At 27.3% G+C, this 23,120-nt stretch overlaps 1 protein-coding gene across 1 annotated transcript; it reads left to right on the top strand.

Annotated features, from left to right (window-relative positions):
* The first annotated feature begins 21,147 nt into the window (after positions 1–21,147).
* LOC145832943 (dual specificity protein kinase CLK1-like) lies at positions 21,148–23,120 on the top strand. Its single transcript, XM_082940146.1, has 3 exons — positions 21,148–21,233; positions 22,391–22,541; positions 22,731–23,120. The coding sequence occupies exons 1-3, from the start codon at positions 21,148–21,150 to the stop codon at positions 23,118–23,120; spliced, it is 627 nt and encodes a 208-aa protein (XP_082796272.1).

Genomic DNA, 23,120 nt, shown 5'->3' with positions numbered 1-23,120 from the left:
AACAGACTTCTACTTTATAGTGATGATCTTGTGTTTAATTATCTTTTTGTTTACAACTTCAAAGAAAAGTCTTTACCTGTATGTTGAAAAACTGTCTTAAATCAGCAGATTTCTACTTTATAGTAACAATCTTGTGTTTTACTTTCTTTTTGTTGACAACTTCACAGAAAAGTCTTTACCTGTATGTTAAAAAATTGTCTTAAATCAACAGACTTCTACTTTATTGTGATAATCATGTTCAATTCTGTTTGCAGAAATATTTATGAAATTGCATTCATTAGTAAAATGTTGTGTTACTGGTAGCAGCTCTTGTCATTTTTTACTTTACTTTCATAAATCATTTTAGAGTTTACCTTTTTGTAAGTAATAAAAGGTACTAAAAGCAGACACATAAAATAAATTACTTGGTTTGAAAAAAATATTAGCATTGTCTTTAACAGTTGAAATTTAAACTGTTTATGCTAGAAAAGAAATGTAAATAATGTCTGTATGTTTTGAAAGTATCTTGAATCAACAGTATTCTACTCTGATCATATGATTAATTATCTAATATTTTATGATTTCAGAGGAAAGTTTTTTCTTTATGTTGAAAAAGTATCTCAAACCAACAGTCTCCTACTCTTACCATATGATTAATTATCTTTTTTTTTCATGATTTCAGAGAAAATTCTTTACCTTTATGGTGAAAAAGTGTCTCAAATCAGCAGTCTGCTACATGAGTTATCATGTGTTTCTATTTAATCATAGTTGCACTGAAAAGTTTTTATTAAGCACAAACAAATTGGACATTTCTATTTCTACAGCAGTCATCTATATCAACCCTTGTAGCCACTAACCTTCTTGTGGCAATTTGAATATCAGGTCTGTTCTTGGTTTACTGCTCTTACTGAGGTAAGTGCTTTATATGTTATACAAAATAGTTAATGTTAAGATAATAAATTTCATATAAGATTATTTTTCAGGGCTGCCAAAACTTATTTTTTTAGTAGTGCTTTCTCAATTTTAAATACTTGAAAATTAATTGTTTCATTAAATATTGTCATTTTTTTGTAAATATAGAATATCATTAGTGTAAATTAGTGCTCAAACTCAATTGATATCAAGTAAAGTACATTAACAGCTTTTGCTGCTTCTAATTTTATTCAAATTAAGCTGAAATTTGGTTAAAAGAGTACAGTTTTCGAATTGAAGAGTGGCAGCCCTGGTATTCATAAATGCTAGTCATAAAATTATGAATTAATTACAATGAAAATTTTAGATTATAAAATATCCTATAGAGTTTCTAAAGTGTGCAAAATTAACTAAAAGCTGTTACTATTAAACTTCATTAGCTTTTCTATATGTCAAAACTTATGTGTTATGAATCTCTGTAATAAGATTACAATGTAAAATGTTCAATTACAATTTTAGAGCTAAAAATCAAGCTGTTCTTTTGTTTGTTGTAACTCTGAATGCTACAAGCTTTAAAATTAAGCAGTTAATTTTAAATCTTTGCACACTTTTAGAGACACATTGTTATTAACGGTTAAAGTAAATGTTTTATTATTATGTTTTTATCCACTAAGCAATTAAAACTATAGTGTAAAATGTTTGTGTATAAGTGATATACTTTATTACATGTGAACATGTAGGAACACAAGCAACATTAAGGCAGCTTGATCAACTGACTTATGTTGAGTGTTTTTGTATGTTCATATTACTAATTTAGATAAGAGTCTGGTTTGTTTCAGTCACTTTTAGTGTTTATAGTTAACAGTAAAATTCAAAGTTTAAGTGTATTATTACTTTGATTACCATTTAGTGGTTATTATAGTTGATGGAGTTATGATAAGTTAAATGTAACTAGCTGACAAAAACCAGACCTTTATCTGACTATGTGTGATCTTTATAAAAAGGCTATGTTGTACTGATGTGTTAAACTTAATTTTTGGAGTATTAATAGTACTCAAAAATAGTCTTTGTTTGGAATTTTAATAGTGATATTATAAAACAAGTATTTGTTTAATCTTCAGCTTGATACTATGTGTAGCATTAAATCAAATATTATTTTGTTGGTTTCATTATACAAATGCTGTTTGATGATGTAGAACAAAAACTTATGATATACTATTAGACAGTGTCACCATAGAAATTCTTATCAAAGAGTGTTTGAACATTTAGTAATAGTTAGTCTTTGAAAAAATATACAAGCATGTCTATGTCTCTGAACTGTTCAAAACATAACAAGAAATGATTAACCACTGTTTTTCCTGATAAATATTTTAGAATTATGTAGCATAGTGTAATAATTGATAATGCTAATATAACTAAATTAGATAAGAGTCTGGTTGTTTGTTACTTGTAGTGTTTATGAAGTGTATTTAAAAGCTAGCAAATCTTTGATAACCATTTAATGTTTTATAGAGTTATTATAAGCAACTGTTACTAGCTGACAAAAGCCAGACTGTTATCTGACTAGATCAAGTATGATTTGCAGTGGCTTTATAGAATGACATGTGAAAATGGCTTTTTTTTTTGAATATTTGTTGTAAATCAGCCTAATAAGAACAGTAAGCATTTATTTTATTAAAGTTTTCGATTGATATTGTGTTAACATAACATCAAATCAAAATGTTTAAGTTAGCAGTACTCAAATTTAAGTTATAAGTTTTGGATACTGTTATTAGACTGTGTCACAACAAACATTCCAAAAAGAAAAGACTATTTAACATGTCTCACACGAATTTTATGGTTATAGGTATTTATTATTACAATGATAACACCTTCGAAAAATTAATAATATTCCAAATTAAGATTAATCCTACTACAACCACCTAAAAAGACATTCATTTTTTAGTTAACAACTATATGGTAGTAAGTTAGGGTTAAGTTTAAGGAGTACGCTATAAGGTAGTCACTTAATTTTTAAGCCAAGCCGCACAAGTTTTTTTCAAAATGGGGATTTCCCCAAATCAAAACTTTTTTGGAAAATTTTTGGGTAGATTATTTAAAAAATCATTTTTTAGTCATTTCGCCGGCGGAGCCGGCGAAAAATTTTTCACTTTTACTCCCAACCATTTTTTCTTGAAAACCTAATTACGCTTGGAGCCCAGTTAGTAAGCCTGACAGCCAAACCAGATAAAAGTGTGGTACTGAGCTCTAAGAAGTAGTTCGGTTTTGAGTTAAAGTGGTAGCGGACAGCTTTCGTTATTTGTTTTTAAGTCCCTTCCGCTGCGAGCTGCTCCTATCGGAGCAGCTCTTGCTCCCGGGACTTTTGCACAAATAACGAAAGCCGTCCTTTAGGCCGCGTCCTTATGCTGGTCGGCACCTAATTAGTTTTTTGTTTGATGTACGAGTAGTTACGCACAATTTTTTGGTATGTTATTTTTCTTTTAAACTCAATATTAACATATATAAATTACAAGTAAAGTTTTATGTTTTATAGTATGTATCTTTGGTGTCGTACTACAAACGCTACAGATTTGTAGTAGACAGCCTGGTATTATTCTATAATAAACACTTCAACTTACTTTGTAATTTTATTTATCAGGATCATTTTATTGTCGTCATTTAACTAATTACATTGTTACACAGTATTAAATACCTAGTATGTCTAGTAAATAAATTACATCTTAGTTTGTTTGTGTATAAAGGTCAATTGAAAGTTAGTTATGGCAAGTTTGTAATACATCAAAGCTAATCATTTGTTTAGTTGTTATGGCATTTATAATTATCTACTAAAACTTATATGTTAAGTAACATTCTGTAGTAGGTACATTGAATTAATTTATATTACATTTAACATTTGGTATATGTCTATTTCAAGTTGGACCACTGTTTTCATTATATTTATTATTACTTTGTTGATCAGCAGGTCTGATAACATCTTTTGTTGGTTACTTGATAAACTATACAAAGTAAGTGAGTACATTAACTTCTCGTTTTAATTAGTATCGTTGTCACTCCACAACAACTTAAATTTTGGAAAATCTACGCTAAAGTTTTCCATTTACACAAGTAAGTATTTACGTCTTAACTTGTATAAAACAGTTTAGGCATTTTTTAAATTAGACTCTAATAAATCAGACTGTTTTTGTCCACGATTTTTCAAGTAATTATGTGATATTTTTCATTTTTACCTTTTTACTATTATTACGTCATCACTTTGTAGTCTTATACAGTTTAAACTTAGTTTAGCATAAATTTCACTTACACTTTAGTTGTATGTGTATGGTATGTTTTATAAATTATTTAATTGCTCTATATTTTTAAGTTGAATAAAGCAACTTATATGGTAATGAATAACACTAACTATATGTCCATGTATTGGATAATGTGCATCTTAATTAAACTAACAGATACAAATATATATGGCAATTAGCTCTTAAATATTTTACTGCTGTATATAAATGAATCTAATTTTTATATGATTTACATGATCGTTTCTAGTTTTATATCACAAACAACATATGTATTTAGCTATAAATTTAAAACATTAAACTGTTTCTTTTAAGTAATAATTACAGTTCAAATAAAATTCCATTTAGAGCCTTTATGAGTTTAAAGGTCTCTATTAGATTTAACCATTATATGTAACTTTATTTACCACCGTATGTGTTAAAATAAATAAACAATGGTAGGTACCAGCTCTGTACTTTTGATAAATAAATCAAATACCGTTACACCGACTAAGTACCATTATAATTTTAAGTTTTTATTTTTAGTTATATTTTAATAACAATTATTTAGTGCCATCTAAGCCAAGGTTTTGGTCTACAGGGTTTTTTATGTGTATCATATACAATGCTTTCTAATGTCTTATATCTAAGCATAAATTTGCTGTTAATTAGTTTGAAAGACATTAATATCCTTTTTACCTATGTTTTGAAGTACATCTACTAAGTTTAAGTTTTTTAAAGTATCTTTTTTTTCTCGGTTAACCTTAACACCTTTCATTATTTTAAAAAATCAAATCATTTCGTCTATGTAAAATGAAGGGTAAACTTGGTCTTTTAACTGTAGAAACGCCTGGGATTAATGTAGTTCAGCCTTACATTCTTTATTATACTTCTGCTTAATTAGACATTACAATCAATAATCTTAAATTTATCATTATTATAAGCAACCACGTGAATTTATTTGACATAAAAGTCCAGGCAGGTAAATTAGAATTCCTGGCATTGATGATTTAAAAATTTAGATATTCTACCACATTTTATTCATACCCATATAATTTTCATTACTGGCTGGTTCAACAAAATATAAAAACGACAACGTAAATGCTTGTGATGTTTCTAAAACTTTGCTTTGTGATATAAATACTGTTATAATGTTGATTTTAATTTTGAAATATATCTCCTTTGCTTTAGTTCTGATTTTCGATAATATATAAACTGTTAGGTTATATTTGCATCTGTTTTGCCATAATAGCTAATTAAAGCTGGATAAGTTTGTTTAATTTATAAAGTTTTAATACTTTAAATGTACAAAAAAAAGTTTTGCTGAATTTTTCTTATTATCAAAGCATTTAATCAGTTTTGTTCTTTTAAATTAGATTTAAGCAACAAAAATCTAAACTGCCTTTAATAAGTACACTTGCTCTGCTTATGCAGCTTTTGAATGGAAAACTTTCAAGTATTAAAATTCACGTAAACGTTATGTGTAAAAAAAAACAGTCTTATCTTTGTAAATATGTTTCAAATAAAAAATAATAGCAATTTACAGAAAGGTAAACTAATAAGTACTAAATGAACTTATATAAATCTAAAGTTTTTAAACTTTATATACCAGCATTGAAGTCAACAAGCAAGTGGTTGTGTGGTTCAGCGATCGCCGACCCGATGCGTGAGCAGAAGGTCGCGAGATCGAGTCCGGTGGTAATCAGTTTTGTTGATAAAATTTTATCAATATTTTAGGTTTAATTAGTCAGCATCTTAAATTATTCTTTAACTTTACTATGTACAAAAGTATTCCGTTTTCAAAACAATAATTCCGTAACAGAAGGTATTTACAAATATCAACGAATAGAATAAACTTAGTTCAAAAAACATAAATTGAATAGAATAGTTCTAATTTCATTAAAAACAAACACAAAGAACTAAAATATGGTTAGAAAAGTTGTTAAAAAAGTTATGCTTTGGTGTTAATTTTTCTGTGTTGACTTAAATGATTTGAAGAAACTTTCACCTTACCTCAAACCGATTTTCTAATTTCCACGCCAATGCAAAATGGGATCAAAAAAAAGCGACCTTGGAGTTTTAAGCTGATTTATTTTAAATGTGGCTACACACAAACAGATTGTGAACATTTTGAAACGACTCAAATGAAGTTTTGTTGAGGAATTTTTGATTTTATGTTATTTTTATGACTTTTTGTAAGTTTTCCAGTTTTTTTTTCGGAAAATGAGCAATGATACCAAAAAGCTTTCTTTGAATATGTTAAGAAAAAAAATTACTGACCAACGGTAAGGGTTGCGATTAGATTAATAGTAAAACTAACTGACTGTGCAATAGTGTGTTAACAAGTGAACTGTCTTTGAAAGGTATAAAAATCATCAAAAATTGTTTAATGTTGTATTTATACACTACTTTTTGATACAGCTTCAAATTAACTCCATTGTGCTTATTCCAATAAAATATTTTGGGTTCGAGTTTCATTGATAGTTGCCAAAACATCGATTATGAAAATAATTTTGTTATGTATACTCGAAAATTTAATAGTATCCAAGTGGAATCATGGCGGAGAGGTCACCACCGGTGCCTTCCAATCCAGAGACCCGAGTTCGAGTCCGCACTGCAAAACTTTTTAACTAACAAAATTTTGTTGACTTTTTTAATCTTATTTTTTTAGTTTAACTATTTTCAATAACTAAGAATTTTTACTTTAATTAGCATCTATGTTACAGCTCCTAAAAGGTAGGTTACTTTTCTTCATTTCTATTTTTTTTGTGAACTATTTTCTTGTTTTATAGTTAGTATATATAATGCTGATACTATTTATCTTTTAAACTAATTATAATAAATAATATAACAAAGTTAATTTTATAAATATTTATTAAAAACGAATAACTGAATTAACAGCTAAGGCGGTAAAAATTGACAATAAATCAAAAGAGTATAAAAAAAAAGATCTGATAAAAGTGACACTGAAAAAGAAGGTGATCACAAGTCTGAAGTCTGAAATTAATTTATAAAAGTTATTCAGAGAAACTTGAGAAGAGCTGATTAATGTAGTACAACTGTACAGACAATAACACAATTATTGCAATTAGAAAAACGACTTGTAACACACTTGCAATGGTTGCGCACCTTTGCCTTCTTTCGCCTTTTGCGTCATCATGAAGTTTATCAAAATAGTCAAAGCGCTTGACAATGTTATCAAAACGGTTTTGATTATCAGCTGCACTTTGATCAAGCGAATCAAAGCGACTTTCATACGTTTTGAGGTTACGGTCTATTTGCTGCTTAAGTTCTTCCAACAGCGTGTGATCTGACTGCTGATTTCTTATGACCCTGCTTAATGTGGAGTTTACACGATTGAAATCGAGCATAAGCAAGTTGTAATTACTGGTGTTAGGTTCTTTTTGAAGGTAACTTCCGAAAAATCTCGATACAGGTGGATCATAACTGCGTGTAGGACCAAAAACGTTTGAAGTACTATTTTTTCTAGAAGCAGTTAAATCAGTACTAGCCAAGTACTTTGTAGGAGCGATATTTGTCGTAGAAGGTGCTTGGTTGGTCTTATAAGGTCTCTATTTGTATTTTATTAAAAAACGTGCTTTAAGCAGTTTTAATTAATCTCGTTGTAATTTAACTTAAATTTCAAGTATATTTTGTGATACTCGATTATGGGGTAACTCATAGTTCGTTTAATTTGAGGTCTAATTTAAACTTTATATTTATAATGAACAGTATAATTTTATTAAAAAACGTGCTTTAAGCAGTTTTAATTAATATCGTTTGTAATTTAACTTAAATTTCAAGTATATTTTGTGATACTCGATTATGGGGTAACTCATAGTTCGTTTAATTTGAGGTCTAATTTAAACTTTATATTTATAATGAACAGTATAATTTTATTAAAAAACGTGCTTTAAGCAGTTTTAATTAATATCGTTTGTAATTTAACTTAAATTTCAAGTATATTTTGTGATACTCGATTATGGGGTAACTCATAGTTCGTTTAACTTGAGGTCTAAATGAAACTTTATATTTATAATGAACAGTATAATTTTATTAAAAAACGTGCTTTAAGCAGTTTTAATTAATATCGTTTGTAATTTAACTTAAATTTCAAGTATATTTTGTGATACTCGATTATGGGGTAACTCATAGTTCGTTTAATTTGAGGTCTAATTTAAACTTTATATTTATAATGAACAGTATAATTTTATTAAAAAACGTGCTTTAAGCAGTTTTAATTAATATCGTTTGTAATTTAACTTAAATTTCAAGTATATTTTGTGATACTCGATTATGGGGTAACTCATAGTTCGTTTAACTTGAGGTCTAAATGAAACTTTATATTTTTAATGAAAAGTATATTTTTATTAAAAAACGTGCTTTAAGCAGTTTTAATTAATCTCGTTTGTAATTTAATTTAAATTTCAAGTATATTTTGTGATACTCGGTTATGGGGTAACTCATAGTTCGTTTAACTTGAGGTCTAAATGAAACTTTATATTTTTAATGAATAATATATTTTTATTAAAAAACGTGCTTTAAGCAGTTTTAATTAATATCGTTTGTAATTTAACTTAAATTTCAAGTATATTTTGTGATACTCGATTATGGGGTAACTCATAGTTCGTTTAATTTGAGGTCTAATTTAAACTTTATATTTATAATGAACAGTATAATTTTATTAAAAAACGTGCTTTAAGCAGATTTAATTAATATCGTTTGTAATTTAACTTAAATTTCAAGTATATTTTGTGATACTCGATTATGGGGTAACTCATAGTTCGTTTAATTTGAGGTCTAAATGAAACTTTATATTTGTAATGAATAGTATATTTTTATTAAAAAACGTGCTTTAAGCAGTTTGATTTAATCTCGTTTGTAATTTAATTTAAATTTCAAGTATATTTTGTGATACTCGGTTATGGGGTAACTCATAGTTCGTTTAACTTGAGGTCTAAATGAAACTTTATATTTTTAATGAATAATATATTTTTATTAAAAAACGTGCTTTAAGCAGTTTTAATTAATATCGTTTGTAGTTCAACTTAAATTTCAAGTATATTTTGTGATACTCGATTATGGGGTAACTCATAGTTCGTTTAACTTGAGGTCTAAATGAACAGTATAATTTTATTAAAAAACGTGCTTTAAGCAGTTTTAATTAATATCGTTTGTAGTTCAACTTAAATTTCAAGTATATTTTGTGATACTCGATTATGGGGTAACTCATAGTTCGTTTAACTTGAGGTCTAAATGAACAGTATAATTTTATTAAAAAACGTGCTTTAAGCAGTTTTAATTAATCTCGTTGTAATTTAACTTAAATTTCAAGTATATTTTGTGATACTCGATTATGGGGTAACTCATAGTTCGTTTAACTTGAGGTCTAAATGAAACTTTATATTTATAATGAACAGTATAATTTTATTAAAAAACGTGCTTTAAGCAGTTTTAATTAATATCGTTTGTAATTTAACTTAAATTTTAAGTATATTTTGTGATACTCGATTATGGGGTAACTCATAGTTCGTTTAACTTGAGGTCTAAATGAAACTTTATATTTTTAATGAAAAGTATATTTTTATTAAAAAACGTGCTTTAAGCAGTTTTAATTAATCTCGTTTGTAATTTAACTCAAATTTCAATGCCATTATACGTCTTACTAAAGAAATATTTGTTATTCTATTTTAAACTATACAGATATTTATTAATATTCAAATGTTAATGATTAAATAATATGTAGTTTATTTACATTTTTGTTAAACAGGTATTACTACCACCAGTGGAAAAATGATTTTTACATGAAGCCTGACATCAAATTGTGCGACCTTGGCTCTGTGTACTGGGAGGAAGAATTCAACTTTGACGTCATAACAACACTTCAGTACCGCGCTCCTGACGTCATAATGGGCCACAAGGTTGTTTAAGTAGATTACTCAGTAAGTAAACTACTTTACTTAAACAAGCAACTTATTATAAATAAATATCTTTAAAAGAGTAAGCCATTATCTTCAAAAGAAGTATATTCTTATAAACCAAGTACTTGTATGTTTTGCCTTGTAATTAAACTAGGATTTATAAATTTAACATTAGTTTTATTTAAACAGATCGGGTATCCATGCGATGTTTGGTCGATCGGCTGCACTTTGTTCGAACTTTTCACAGGAAAACTACTTTTCAAGGTGGATACTGTTCAGGAACTTTTCAGGATGATCCACTTGATGATTGCTCCATTTACTGAACAAGAAGTTCAAAGGATTAACTTGAAATTGACCGAAGATAATAAAAAGAAGACCGTTGTGCAAAAGCTGTCAAAGGATGAGAAAAATGTAGATTTTTTGAAAGAGCCAGAGTTTACATACATAAAAGTCGAAGTTAAGAAGATAGAGTCTTATTTTGATAAGAACGACTGTGGAGAAAAGAATTTGTTAAAATTAATTGTGCGCATGCTAAATCCGGATCCAGTAACAAGAGTGAAACTGGAAGACCTCATATAAATAATTATTAATTTTTTTATCTGATCTAAATTTTTAAAGCTGTTAAAAAAGTAGAATGTTTAATTTTTTATTAGTTTAAAAATAACCTTAATAAAAATAATTTTTCATTTGTATATTTTTTTTCAATATCTTAACACTACGATTTATTTTGCACTTTTACTTCCTAAAAATTAAAAAAAAGTTAAATAAAATTTCAAAAGTAAAACTTACTTGTTCATTTTCATTGAATTTTGTTGCTCAAAAATTTGCATAAATTTCCATATTTACAGTTATGTCTAGTTTTCAGATAAAGCTACTTTAGCTTGTTTTTATCACTTAGGTAGACTTGCTGTTCTTATTATAAAAATATTTGACTAAAGTGCTTATGCAGTTGAATGTTTATACTAATGGAAGTTAACAAAAATAAACCTATAAAAAAATATTTTCAATCAACATTTGTTTTTGATTGTTGTGCTAAAATAATCAACTTAATTGAGTTTTGTTTGTTGAATAAATAAAGTAAAAAGGTTTATATTGTTTTAATAAATTTTTTCGTTCGTATACTTTTGTGTTATACATTTATTATTGTGAACAAGTTGTATAGTTTTACATTTAATGTTTGTTTTACTTTTGTACGTTTAATTATTTATACAAAACTTTTAAATTTAAACAGAAGTTTAAAACTGAAGTTAAAAATGTATCACAGATGTTTGTTATCAACATAGTTCATATATTAGTATCTGCTATTAGTTTTAACTTTTAACTCATATGTTATTGAAAAATGTATTTTTTAAATGTTCTCTAAAACAAGCAAAAAATGTATTTATAAGTTTTAAAAGTTCTATTTTGCTCATTTTTCATCCTTTTTATAAACTGTTTGGTGTTTTTTGAAGCAGGATTTGGTGCTCGACATGGTGGTAAAATTTTTTTAAAAGTAAAACAAGATTTAAAAAAAACATAGACAAAAGTTTAAAAACAGGTTAAAGTTTTTTTACTTTGCTTAACAGCATTGTTAGTGTTTTGATACGTCCCATTATAGTTTGTAAAGTTAAGCTAAACATTGGTGTTTGTATAAGTGTGTATTCTCATACTTATTGCAACTAAATGTTCTCTTTAATTCTAGAGTTAAGCATTAATTTATAAATAAGTACTACACTAATCAATAAGTTTTATCAACTAAATTTCAGTAGCTTTCAATGTAAATGTTAGCTGTTAGCTTAAAGTGTTAGATTATTGGTCATTTTTATCACTATGTTTTAAATGAAAAACATAAAAAAAGTTTTAGTATAAAAAAAAGTTAAATCTTTACTTTAGTGAAACTTGACAAATAATACTGAAATAATTATGATAAAGTGAAACACCTTTTGTTAAAAACTATATTTAGCAACAAGTGCCATGTATTTACTTTTGAATGATACCTGTTCAAGTATCATGATAAGTTTTAGCTCAGTTTATATGTAAGTTACATGATAGGTAAAATGTGCTGGTTTTTCCATCAGGAACAGTATGTAGTTTAAAAACACAATACTATGAATACTTGTGTTACAATTTTAAGATTCTATTGGAGCTAAATTAGTTCAACTGTTCTGCAGCTCACAAGTATTTATTCAAACAACTTGAATGTAATAATATTTTGAAAAGGTCAATTAAGTAAACAACAGTATTTACAAGTGCTAAAAGTTTACATTATCAATTTATTTGACTATACATAGAAATACAGTCAAATCATATAGATAAGTTTGTCAGTGTACACATCAAATAAAGACTCTACAGTTATCTATAAACTTGATGAAATTTTTTTTATTGTAACTTACATTATACTGACATTACATTTACATTTTAATTAAGAAATAGTGCTAAACTTAAGTCATGTAAAAATAAACTGTTGTACAAATAAAAACGACAAAATTAAAAGTACAGAGTTTTTGAGATTAAGCTAAGCTTTAATGTGTGCATAAATTTTTAACCACATACTTATCACAACTGAGGGTATCTACTAGATTGAAGTATACTTTGATAAATAAGTACAAAAACCAACAAGTTTCTATAAAAAGTAGTTTAGAAAAAAATTTACTAATCAATCAAAAGTTTACTGTAACTGTATTAAAATCGCACCTCTATTTTAATCATTTATATTTACACATGTAAGTAATGTTTTGTTTAAGCAGTTAATGAATAGATACAAGTGTAAATCTTTAAGTAAAACAAAAGTTTAAAGCTGAAATTAAAAACATAGAAGAGATATTTGTTACGAACATAGTTCGAATACTAGTATCTGCTAATTGTTTCTAAATCTTTTCGAACAAGAGATACAAGTTTGACAAAACTTTAAATTAAAATTCAAAGCTTTGAAGTTTTTAAGTTCTATTTTGCTTATTTTTCATCCTTTTTATAAAGTGTTTGGTGTTTTTTGAAGCAGAATTCGGTGCTCGACATGATGGTAAAATTTATTTTTGAAAAAACCAAGGTTTAAAAAAAGTATAGCTAAAAGTTTAAAATTAGCTTAAAATTATCAAAGCGAGAGAAGAGAGAACTCGTGAATGTCACCAAGTGAATTTTTTGCACAAGTTTTATTTGTTACGTAATTATACAAAAATTCTGTTTGCAGAAATTTTTTAAGAAATTGCAATCCATTTTAGGAAAGTTTCCATAGGAGTGGTAGGTCATCAAATTTTTACTTAAACTTTCTTTACAAAAGTATTTTTAAAGTTTTCCTTTTATAAGTTTTTGTAAGTAATAAAAGGTACTTAAAGTACAAGCACATACAATTCAAAACCAATCACTTAGTATGAATCACTTAGTATGAAAAAAATCAAAGTTGTCTTTAAAAGTTGAAACTTGAACTGTTTATGGTTGAAAAAAAAGAACACAAAACAAATCTACATCATCTGCATGTTGCCAAAGTGATTAAAATCAACAGACTTCTACTTTATAGTGATGATCTTGTGTTTAATTATCTTTTTGTTTACAACTTCAAAGAAAAGTCTTTACCTGTATGTTGAAAAATTGTCTTAAATCAACAGACTTCTACTTTGTTGTGATAATCTTGTGTTTTACTTTCTTTTTGTTGACAACTTCACAGAAAAGTCTTTACCTGTATGTTGAAAAACTGTCTTAAATCAGCAGACTTCTACTTTGTTGTGATAACCTTGTGTTTTACTTTCTTTTTGTTGACAACTTCACAGAAAAGTCTTTACCTGTATGTTGAAAAATTGTCTTAAATCAACAGACTTCTACTTTATTGTGATAATCATGTTCAATTCTGTATGCAGAAATTTTTATGAAATTGCATTCATTAGTAAAATGTTGTGTTACTGGTAGCAGCTCTTGTCATTTTTTACTTTACTTTCATAAATCATTTTAGAGTTTACCTTTTTGTAAGTAATAAAAGGTACTAAAAGCAGACACATAAAATCAATTACTTGGTTTGAAAAAAATATTAGCATTGTCTTTAACAGTTGAAACTTAAACTGTTTATGCTAGAAAAGAAATGTAAATAATGTCTGTATGTTTTGAAAGTATCTTGAATCAACAGTATTCTATTCTGATCATATGATTATTTATCTAATATTTTATGATTTCAGAGGAAAGTTTTTTCTTTATGTTGAAAAAGTATCTCAAACCAACAGTCTCCTACTCTTACCATATAATTAATTATCTCTTTTTTTTTCATGATTTCAGAGAAAATTCTTCACCTTTATGGTGAAAAAGTGTCTCAAATCAGCAGTCTGCTACATGAGTTATCATGTGTTTCTATTTAATCATAGTTGCACTGAAAAGTTTTTATTAAGCACAAACAAATTGGGCATCTCTATTTCTACAGCAGTCATCTATATCAACCCTTGTTGCCACTAACCTTCTTGTGGCAATTTGAATATCAGGTCTGTTCTTGGTTTACTGCTCTTACTGAGGTAAGTGCTTTATATGTTATACAAAATAGTTAAGATAACAAATGTCATATAAGATTGTTTTTCAGGGCTGCCAAAACTTATTTTTTAGTAGTGCTTTCTCAATTTTAAATACTTGAAAATTAATTGTTTCATTAAATATTGTCATTTTTTTGTAAATATAGAATATCATTAGTGTAAATTAGTGCTCAAACTCAATTGATATCAAGTAAAGTACATTAACAGCTTTTGCTGCTTAGTTTCTAATCTTATTCAAATTAAGCTGAAATTTGGTTTAAAAAGTACAGTTTTCGAATTGAAGAGTGGCAGCCCTGGTGTTTATAAATGCATGTCATAAAATTATGAATTAATTACAATTTAAATTTTAGATTATAAATTATCCTATAGAGTTTCTAAAGTGTGCAAAATTAACTAAAAGCTATTACTATTATTCATTAGCTTTTCTATATGTCAAAACTTATGTGTTATGAATCTTTGTAAAGAGATTACAATGTAAAATGTTCAATTACCATTTAAGAGCTAAAAATCAAGCTGTACTTTTGTTTGTTGTAACTCTGAATGCTACAAGCTTTAAAATTAAGCAGTTAACTTTAAATCTTTGCACACTTTTAGAGACACATTGTTAAAGTAAATGTTTTATTATCATGTTTTTATTCACTAAGCAATTAAAACTACAGTGTAAAATGTTTGTGTATAAGTGACATACTTTATTACATGTGAACATGTAGGAACACAAGCAACATTAAGGCAGCTTGATCAACTGACTTATGTTGAGTGTTTTTGTATGTTCATATTACTAATTTAGATAAGAGTCTGGTTTTTTCAGTCACTTTTAGTGTTTATAGTTAACAGTAAAATTCAAAGTTTAAGTGTATTATTACTTTGATTACCATTTAGTGGTTATTATAGTTGATGGAGTTATGATAAGTTAAATGTAACTAGCTGACAAAAACCAGACCTTTATCTGACTATGTATGATCTTTATAAAAAGGCTATGTTGTACTGATGTGTTAAACTTAATTTTTGGAGTATTAATAGTACTCAAAAATAGTCTTTGTTTGGAATTTTAATAGTGATATTATAAAATAAGTATTTGTTTAATCTTCAGCTTGATACTATGTGTAGCATTAAATCAAATATTATTTTGTTGGTTTCATTATACCAATGCTGTTTGATGATGTAGAACAAAAACTTATGATATACTATTAGACAGTGTCACCATAGAAATTCTTATCAAAGAGTATTTGAACATTTAGTAATAGTTAGTCTTTGAAAAAATATACAAGCATGTCTATGTCTCTGAACTGTTCAAAACATAACAAGAAATGATTAACCACTGTTTTTCCTGTTAAATATTTTAGAATTATGTAGCATAGTGTAATAATTGATAATGCTAATATAACTAAATTAGATAAGAGTCTGGTTGTTTGTTACTTGTAGTGTTTATGAAGTGTATTTAAAAGCTAGCAAATCTTTGATAACCATTTAATGTTTTATAGAGTTATTATAAGCAACTGTGACTAGCTGACAAAAGCCAGACTCTTATCTGACTAGATCAAGTATGATTTGCAGTGGCTTTATAGAATGACATGTGAAAATGGCTTTTTTTTTTTGAATATTTGTTGTAAATCAGCCTAATAACAACAGTAAGCATTTATTTTATTAAAAGTTTTCGATTGATATTGTGTTAACATAACATCAAATCAAAATGTTTAAGTGAGCAGTACTCAAATTTAAGTTATAAGTTTTGGATACTGTTATTAGACTGTGTCACAACAAACATTCCAAAAAGAAAAGACTATTTAACATGTCTCACACGAATTTTATGGTTATAGGTATTTATTATTACAATGATAACACCTTCGAAAAATTAATAATATTCCAAATTAAGATTAATCCTACTACAACCACCTAAAAAGACATTCATTTTTTAGTTAACAACTATATGGTAGTAAGTTAGGGTTATGTTTAAGGAGTACGCTATAAGGTAGTCACTTAATTTTTGAGCCAAGCCGCACATTTTTTTTTCAAAATGGGGATTTCCCCAAATAAAAACTTTTTTTGGAAAATTTTTGGGTAGATGATTAAAAAATTTATTTTTTAGTCATTTCGCCGGCTCCGCCGGCGAAAAATTTTTCACTTTTTCTCCCAACCATTTTTTCTTAAAAACCTAATTAAAAACTAATTTAAACTTCCGCTGCGAGCTGCTCCTATCGGAGCAGCTCTTGCTCCCGGGACTTTTGCACAAATAACGAAAGCCGTCCTTTAGGCCGCGTCCTTATGCTGGTCGGCACCTAATTAGTTTTTTGTTTGATGTACGAGTAGTTACGCACAATTTTTTGGTATGTTATTTTTCTTTTAAACTCAATATTAACATATATAAATTACAAGTAAAGTTTTATGTTTTATAGTATGTATCTTTGGTGTCGTACTACAAACGCTACAGATTTGTAGTAGACAGCCTGGTATTATTCTATAATAAACACTTCAACCTACTTTGTAATTTTATTTATCAGGATCATTTTATTGTCGTCATTTAGCTAATTACATTGTTACACAGTATTAACTACCTAGTATGTCTAGTAAATAAATTACATCTTAGTTTGTTTGTGTATAAAGGTCAATTGAAAGTTAGTTATGGCAAGTTTGTAATACATCAAAGCTAATCATTTGTTTAGTTGTTATGGCATTTATAATTATCTACTAAAACTTATATGTTAAGTAACATTCTGTAGTAGGTACATTGAATTAATTTATATTACATTTAACATTTGGTATATGTCTATTTCAAGTTTGACCACTGTTTTGATTATATTTATTATTACTTTGTTGATCAGCAGGTCTGATAACATCTTTTGTTGGTTACTTGATAAACTATACAAAGTAAGTGAGTACATTAACTTCTCGTTTTAATTAGTATCGTTGTCACTCCACAACAACTTAAATTTTGGAAAATCTACGCTAAAGTTTTCCATTTACACAAGTAAGTATTTACGTCTTAACTTGTATAAAACAGTTTAGGCATTTTTTAAATTAGACTCTAATAAATCAGACTGTTTTTGTCCACGGTTTTTCAAGTAATTATGTAATATTTTTCATTTTTACCTTTTTACTATTATTACGTCATCACTTTGTAGTCTTATACAGTTTAAACTTAGTTTAGCATAAATTTCACTTGTATGTGTATGGTATGTTTTATAAATTATTTAATTGCTCTATATTTTTAAGTTGAATAAAGCAACTTATATAGTAATGAATAACACTAACTATATGTCCATGTATTGGATAATGTGCATCTTAATTAAACTAACAGATACAAATATATATGGCAATTAGCTCTTAAATATTTTACTGCTGTATATAAATGAATCTAATTTTTATATGATTTACATGATCGTTTCTAGTTTTATATCACAAACAACATATGTATTTAGCTATAAATTTAAAACATTAAACTGTTTCTTTTAAGTAATAATTACAGTTCAAATAAAATTCCATTTAGAGCCTTTATGAGTTTAAAGGTCTCTATTAGATTTAACCATTATATATAACTTTATTTACCACCGTATGTGTTAAAATAAATAAACAATGGTAGGTACCAGCTCTGTACTTTTGATAAAATAAATCAAATACCGTTACACCGACTAAGTACCATTATAATTTTAAGTTTTTATTTTTAGTTATATTTTAATAACAATTATTTAGTGCCATCTAAGCCAAGGTTTTGGTCTACAGGGTTTTTTATGTGTATCATATACAATGCTTTCTAATGTCTTATATCTAAGCATAAATTTGCTGTTAATTAGTTTGAAAGACATTAATATCCTTACTTACCTATGGTTTGAAGTACATCTACTAAGTTTAAGTTTTTTAAAGTATCTTTTTTTTCTCGGTTAACCTTAACACCTTTCATTATTTTAAAAAATCAAATCATTTCGTCTATGTAAAATGAAGGGTAAACTTGGTCTTTTAACTGTAGAAACGCCTGGGATTAATGTAGTTCAGCCTTACATTCTTTATTATACTTCTGCTTAATTAGACATTACAATCAATAATCTTAAATTTATCAGCATTATAAGCAACCACGTGAATTTATTTGACATAAAAGTCCAGGCAGGTAAATTAGAATTCCTGGCATTGATGATTTAAAAATATAGATATTCTACCACATTTTATTCATACCCATATAATTTTCATTACTGGCTGGTTCAACAAAATATCAAAACGACAACGTAAATGCTTGTGATGTTTCTAAAACTTTGCTTTGTGATATAAATACTGTTATAATGTTGATTTTAATTTTGAAATATATCTCCTTTGCTTTAGTTCTGATTTTCGATAGTATATAAACTGTTAGGTTATATTTGCATCTGTTTTGCCATAATAGCTAATTAAAGCTGGATAAGTTTGTTTAATTTATAAAGTTTTAATATTTTAAATGTACAAAAAAAAGTTTTGCTGAATTTTTCTTATTATCAAAGCATTTAATCAATTTTGTTCTTTTAAATTAGATTTAAGCAACAAAAATCAAAACTGCCTTTAATAAGTACACTTGCTCTGCTTATGCAGCTTTTGAATGGAAAACTTTCAAGTATTAAAATTCACGTAAACGTTATGTGTAAAAAAAAACAGTCTTATCTTTGTAAATATGTTTCAAATAAAAAAATAATAGCAATTTACAGAAAGGTAAACTAATAAGTACTAAATGAACTTATATAAATCTAAAGTTTTTAAACTTTATATACCAGCATTGAAGTCAACAAGCAAGTGGTTGTGTGGTTCAGCGATCGCCGACCTTATGCGTGAGCAAAAGGTCGCGAGATCGAGTCCGGTGGTAATCAGTTTTGTTGATAAAATTTTATCTATATTTTAGGTTTAACTAGTCAGCATCTTAAATTATTCTTTAACTTTACTATGTACAAAAGTATTTCGTTTTCAAAACAATAATTCCGTAACAGAAGGTATTTACAAATATCAACGAATAGAATAAACTTAATTCAAAAAACATAAATTGAATAGAATAGTTCTAATTTCATTAAAAACAAACACAAAGAACTAAAATATGGTTAGAAAAGTTGTTAAAAAAGTTATGCTTTGGTGTTAATTTTTCTGTGTTGACTTAAATGATTTGAAGAAACTTTCACCTTACCTCAAACCGATTTTCTAATTTCCACGCCATTGCAAAATGGGATCAAAAAAAAGCGACCTTGGAGTTTTAAGCTGATTTATTTTAAATGTGGCTACACACAAACAGATTGTGAACATTTTGAAACGACTCAAATGAAGTTTTGTTGAGGAATTTTTGATTTTATGTTATTTTTATGACTTTTTGTAAGTTTTCCAGTTTTTTTTTCGGAAAATGAGCAATGATACCAAAAAGCTTTCTTTGAATATGTTAAGAAAAAAAAATACTGACCAACGGTAAGGGTTGCGATTAGATTAATAGTAAAACTAACTGACTGTGCAATAGTGTGTTAACAAGTGAACTGTCTTTGAAAGGTATAAAAATCATCAAAAATTGTTTAATGTTGTATTTATACACTACTTTTTGATACAGCTTCAAATTAACTCCATTGTGCTTATTCCAATAAAATATTTTGGGTTCGAGTTTCATTGATAGTTGCCAAAACATCGATTATGAAAATAATTTTGTTATGTATACTCGAAAATGTAATAGTATCCAAGTGGAATCATGGCGGAGAGGTCACCACCGGTGCCTTCCAATCCAGAGACCCGAGTTCGAGTCCGCACTGCAAAACTTTTTAACTAACAAAATTTCGTTGACTTTTTTAATCTTATTTTTTTAGTTTAACTATTTTCAATAACTAAGAATTTTTACTTTAATTAGCATCTATGTTACAGCTCCTAAAAAGTAGGTTACTTTTCTTCATTTCTATTTTTTTTGTGAACTATTTTCTTGTTTTATAGTTAGTATATATAATGCTGATACTATTTATCTTTTAAACTAATTATAATAAATAATATAACAAAGTTAATTTTATAAATATTTATTAAAAACGAATAACTGAATTAACAGCTAAGGCGGTAAAAATTGACAATAAATCAAAAGAGTATAAAAAAAAAGATCTGATAAAAGTGACACTGAAAAAGAAGGTGATCACAAGTCTGAAGTCTGAAATTAATTTATAAAAGTTATTCAGAGAAACTTGAGAAGAGCTGATTAATGTAGTACAACTGTACAGACAATAACACAATTATTGCAATTAGAAAAACGACTTGTAACACACTTGCAATGGTTGCGCACCTTTGCCTTCTTTCGCCTTTTGCATCATCATGAAGTTTATCAAAATAGTCAAAGCGCTTGACAATGTTATCAAAACGGTTTTGATTATCAGCTGCACTTTGATCAAGCGAATCAAAGCGACTTTCATACGTTTTGAGGTTACGGTCTATTTGCTGCTTAAGTTCTTCCAACAGCGTGTGATCTGACTGCTGATTTCTTATGACCCTGCTTAATGTGGAGTTTACGCGATTGAAATCGAGCATAAGCAAGTTGTAATTACTGGTGTGGGTTCTTTTTGAAGGTGACTTCCGAGAAATCTCGAACCAGGTGGATCATAACCACGTGTAGGACCAAAAACGATGGAAGTACTATTTTTTCTAGAAGCAGTTAAATCAGTACTAGCCAAGTACTTTGTAGGAGCGATATTTGTCGTAGAAGGTGCTTGGTTGGTCTTATAAGGTCTCTATTTGTATTTTATTAAAAAACGTGCTTTAAGCAGTTTTAATTAATCTCGTTTGTAATTTAACTTAAATTTCAAGTATATTTTGTGATACTCGATTATGGGGTAACTCATAGTTCGTTTAATTTGAGGTCTAATTTAAACTTTATATTTATAATGAACAGTATAATTTTATTAAAAAACGTGCTTTAAGCAGTTTTAATTAATATCGTTTGTAATTTAACTTAAATTTCAAGTATATTTTGTGATACTCGATTATGGGGTAACTCATAGTTCGTTTAATTTGAGGTCTAATTTAAACTTTATATTTATAATGAACAGTATAATTTTATTAAAAAACGTGCTTTAAGCAGTTTTAATTAATATCGTTTGTAATTTAACTTAAATTTCAAGTATATTTTGTGATACTCGATTATGGGGTAACTCATAGTTCGTTTAACTTGAGGTCTAAATGAAACTTTATATTTATAATGAACAGTATAATTTTATTAAAAAACGTGCTTTAAGCAGTTTTAATTAATATCGTTTGTAATTTAACTTAAATTTTAAGTATATTTTGTGATACTCGATTATGGGGTAACTCATAGTTCGTTTAATTTGAGGTCTAAATGAAACTTTATATTTGTAATGAATAGTATATTTTTATTAAAAAACGTGCTTTAAGCAGTTTGATTTAATCTCGTTTGTAATTTAATTTAAATTTCAAGTATATTTTGTGATACTCGGTTATGGGGTAACTCATAGTTCGTTTAACTTGAGGTCTAAATGAAACTTTATATTTTTAATGAATAATATATTTTTATTAAAAAACGTGCTTTAAGCAGTTTTAATTAATATCGTTTGTCATTTAACTTAAATTTCAAGTATATTTTGTGATACTCAATTATGGGGTAACTCATAGTTCGTTTAACTTGAGGTCTAAATTAAACTTTATATTTATAATGAACAGTATAATTTTATTAAAAAACGTGCTTTAAGCAGTTTTAATTAATATCGTTTGTAATTTAACTCAAATTTCAATGCCATTATACGTCTTACTAAAGAAATATTTGTTATTCTATTTTAAACTATACAGATATTTATTAATATTCAAATGTTAATGATTAAATAATATGTAGTTTATTTACATTTTTGTTAAACAGGTATCACTACCACCAGTGGAAAAATGATTTTTACATGAAGCCTGACATCAAATTGTGCGACCTTGGCTCTGTGTACTGGGAGGAAGAATTCAACTTTGACGTCATAACAACACTTCAGTACCGCGCTCCTGACGTCATAATGGGCCACAAGGTTGTTTAAGTAGATTACTCAGTAAGTAAACTACTTTACTTAAACAAGCAACTTATTATAAATAAATATCTTTAAAAGAGTAAGCCATTATCTTCAAAAGAAGTATATTCTTATAAACCAAGTACTTGTATGTTTTGCCTTGTAATTAAACTAGGATCTATAAATTTAACATTAGTTTTATTTCAACAGATCGGGTATCCATGCGATGTTTGGTCGATCGGCTGCACTTTGTTCGAACTTTTCACAGGAAAATTACTTTTCAAGGTGGATACTGTTCAGGAACTTTTCAGGATGATCCACTTGATGATTGGTCCTTTTACTCAACATGAAATCAAGAGGATAAACTTGAAATTGTCCGAAGGTGATAAAAAGAAGACCGTTGTGCAAAAGCTGTCAAAGGATGAGAAAAATGTAGATTTTTTGAAAGAGCCAGAGTTTACATACATAAAAGTCGAAGTTAAGAAGATAGAGTCTTATTTTGATAAGAACGACTGTGGAGAAAAGAATTTGTTAAAATTAATTGTGCGCATGCTAAATCCGGATCCAGTAACAAGAGTGAAACTGGAAGACCTCATATAA

Source organism: Thalia democratica, chromosome 4, assembly GCF_965202585.1.
Source record: "Thalia democratica chromosome 4, ktThaDemo2.hap1.1, whole genome shotgun sequence".
Lineage (NCBI taxonomy): Eukaryota > Metazoa > Chordata > Thaliacea > Salpida > Salpidae > Thalia > Thalia democratica.
Note: the sequence above shows the minus strand (reverse complement) of the source record. Positions and strands in the feature narration are given on the sequence as shown.

Bases quoted from the DNA above. Each gene is read 5' to 3' on its own strand.
- LOC145832943 (XM_082940146.1), top strand. From the start codon at position 21,148: ATGGAAGTACTATTTTTTCTAGAAGCAGTTAAATCAGTACTAGCCAAG. The intron at 21,234-22,390 runs GTTGGTCTTATA...TTTGTTAAACAG, and splicing joins TTTGTCGTAGAAGGTGCTTG to GTATCACTACCACCAGTGGA. The intron at 22,542-22,730 runs GTTGTTTAAGTA...TTATTTCAACAG, and splicing joins ACGTCATAATGGGCCACAAG to ATCGGGTATCCATGCGATGT.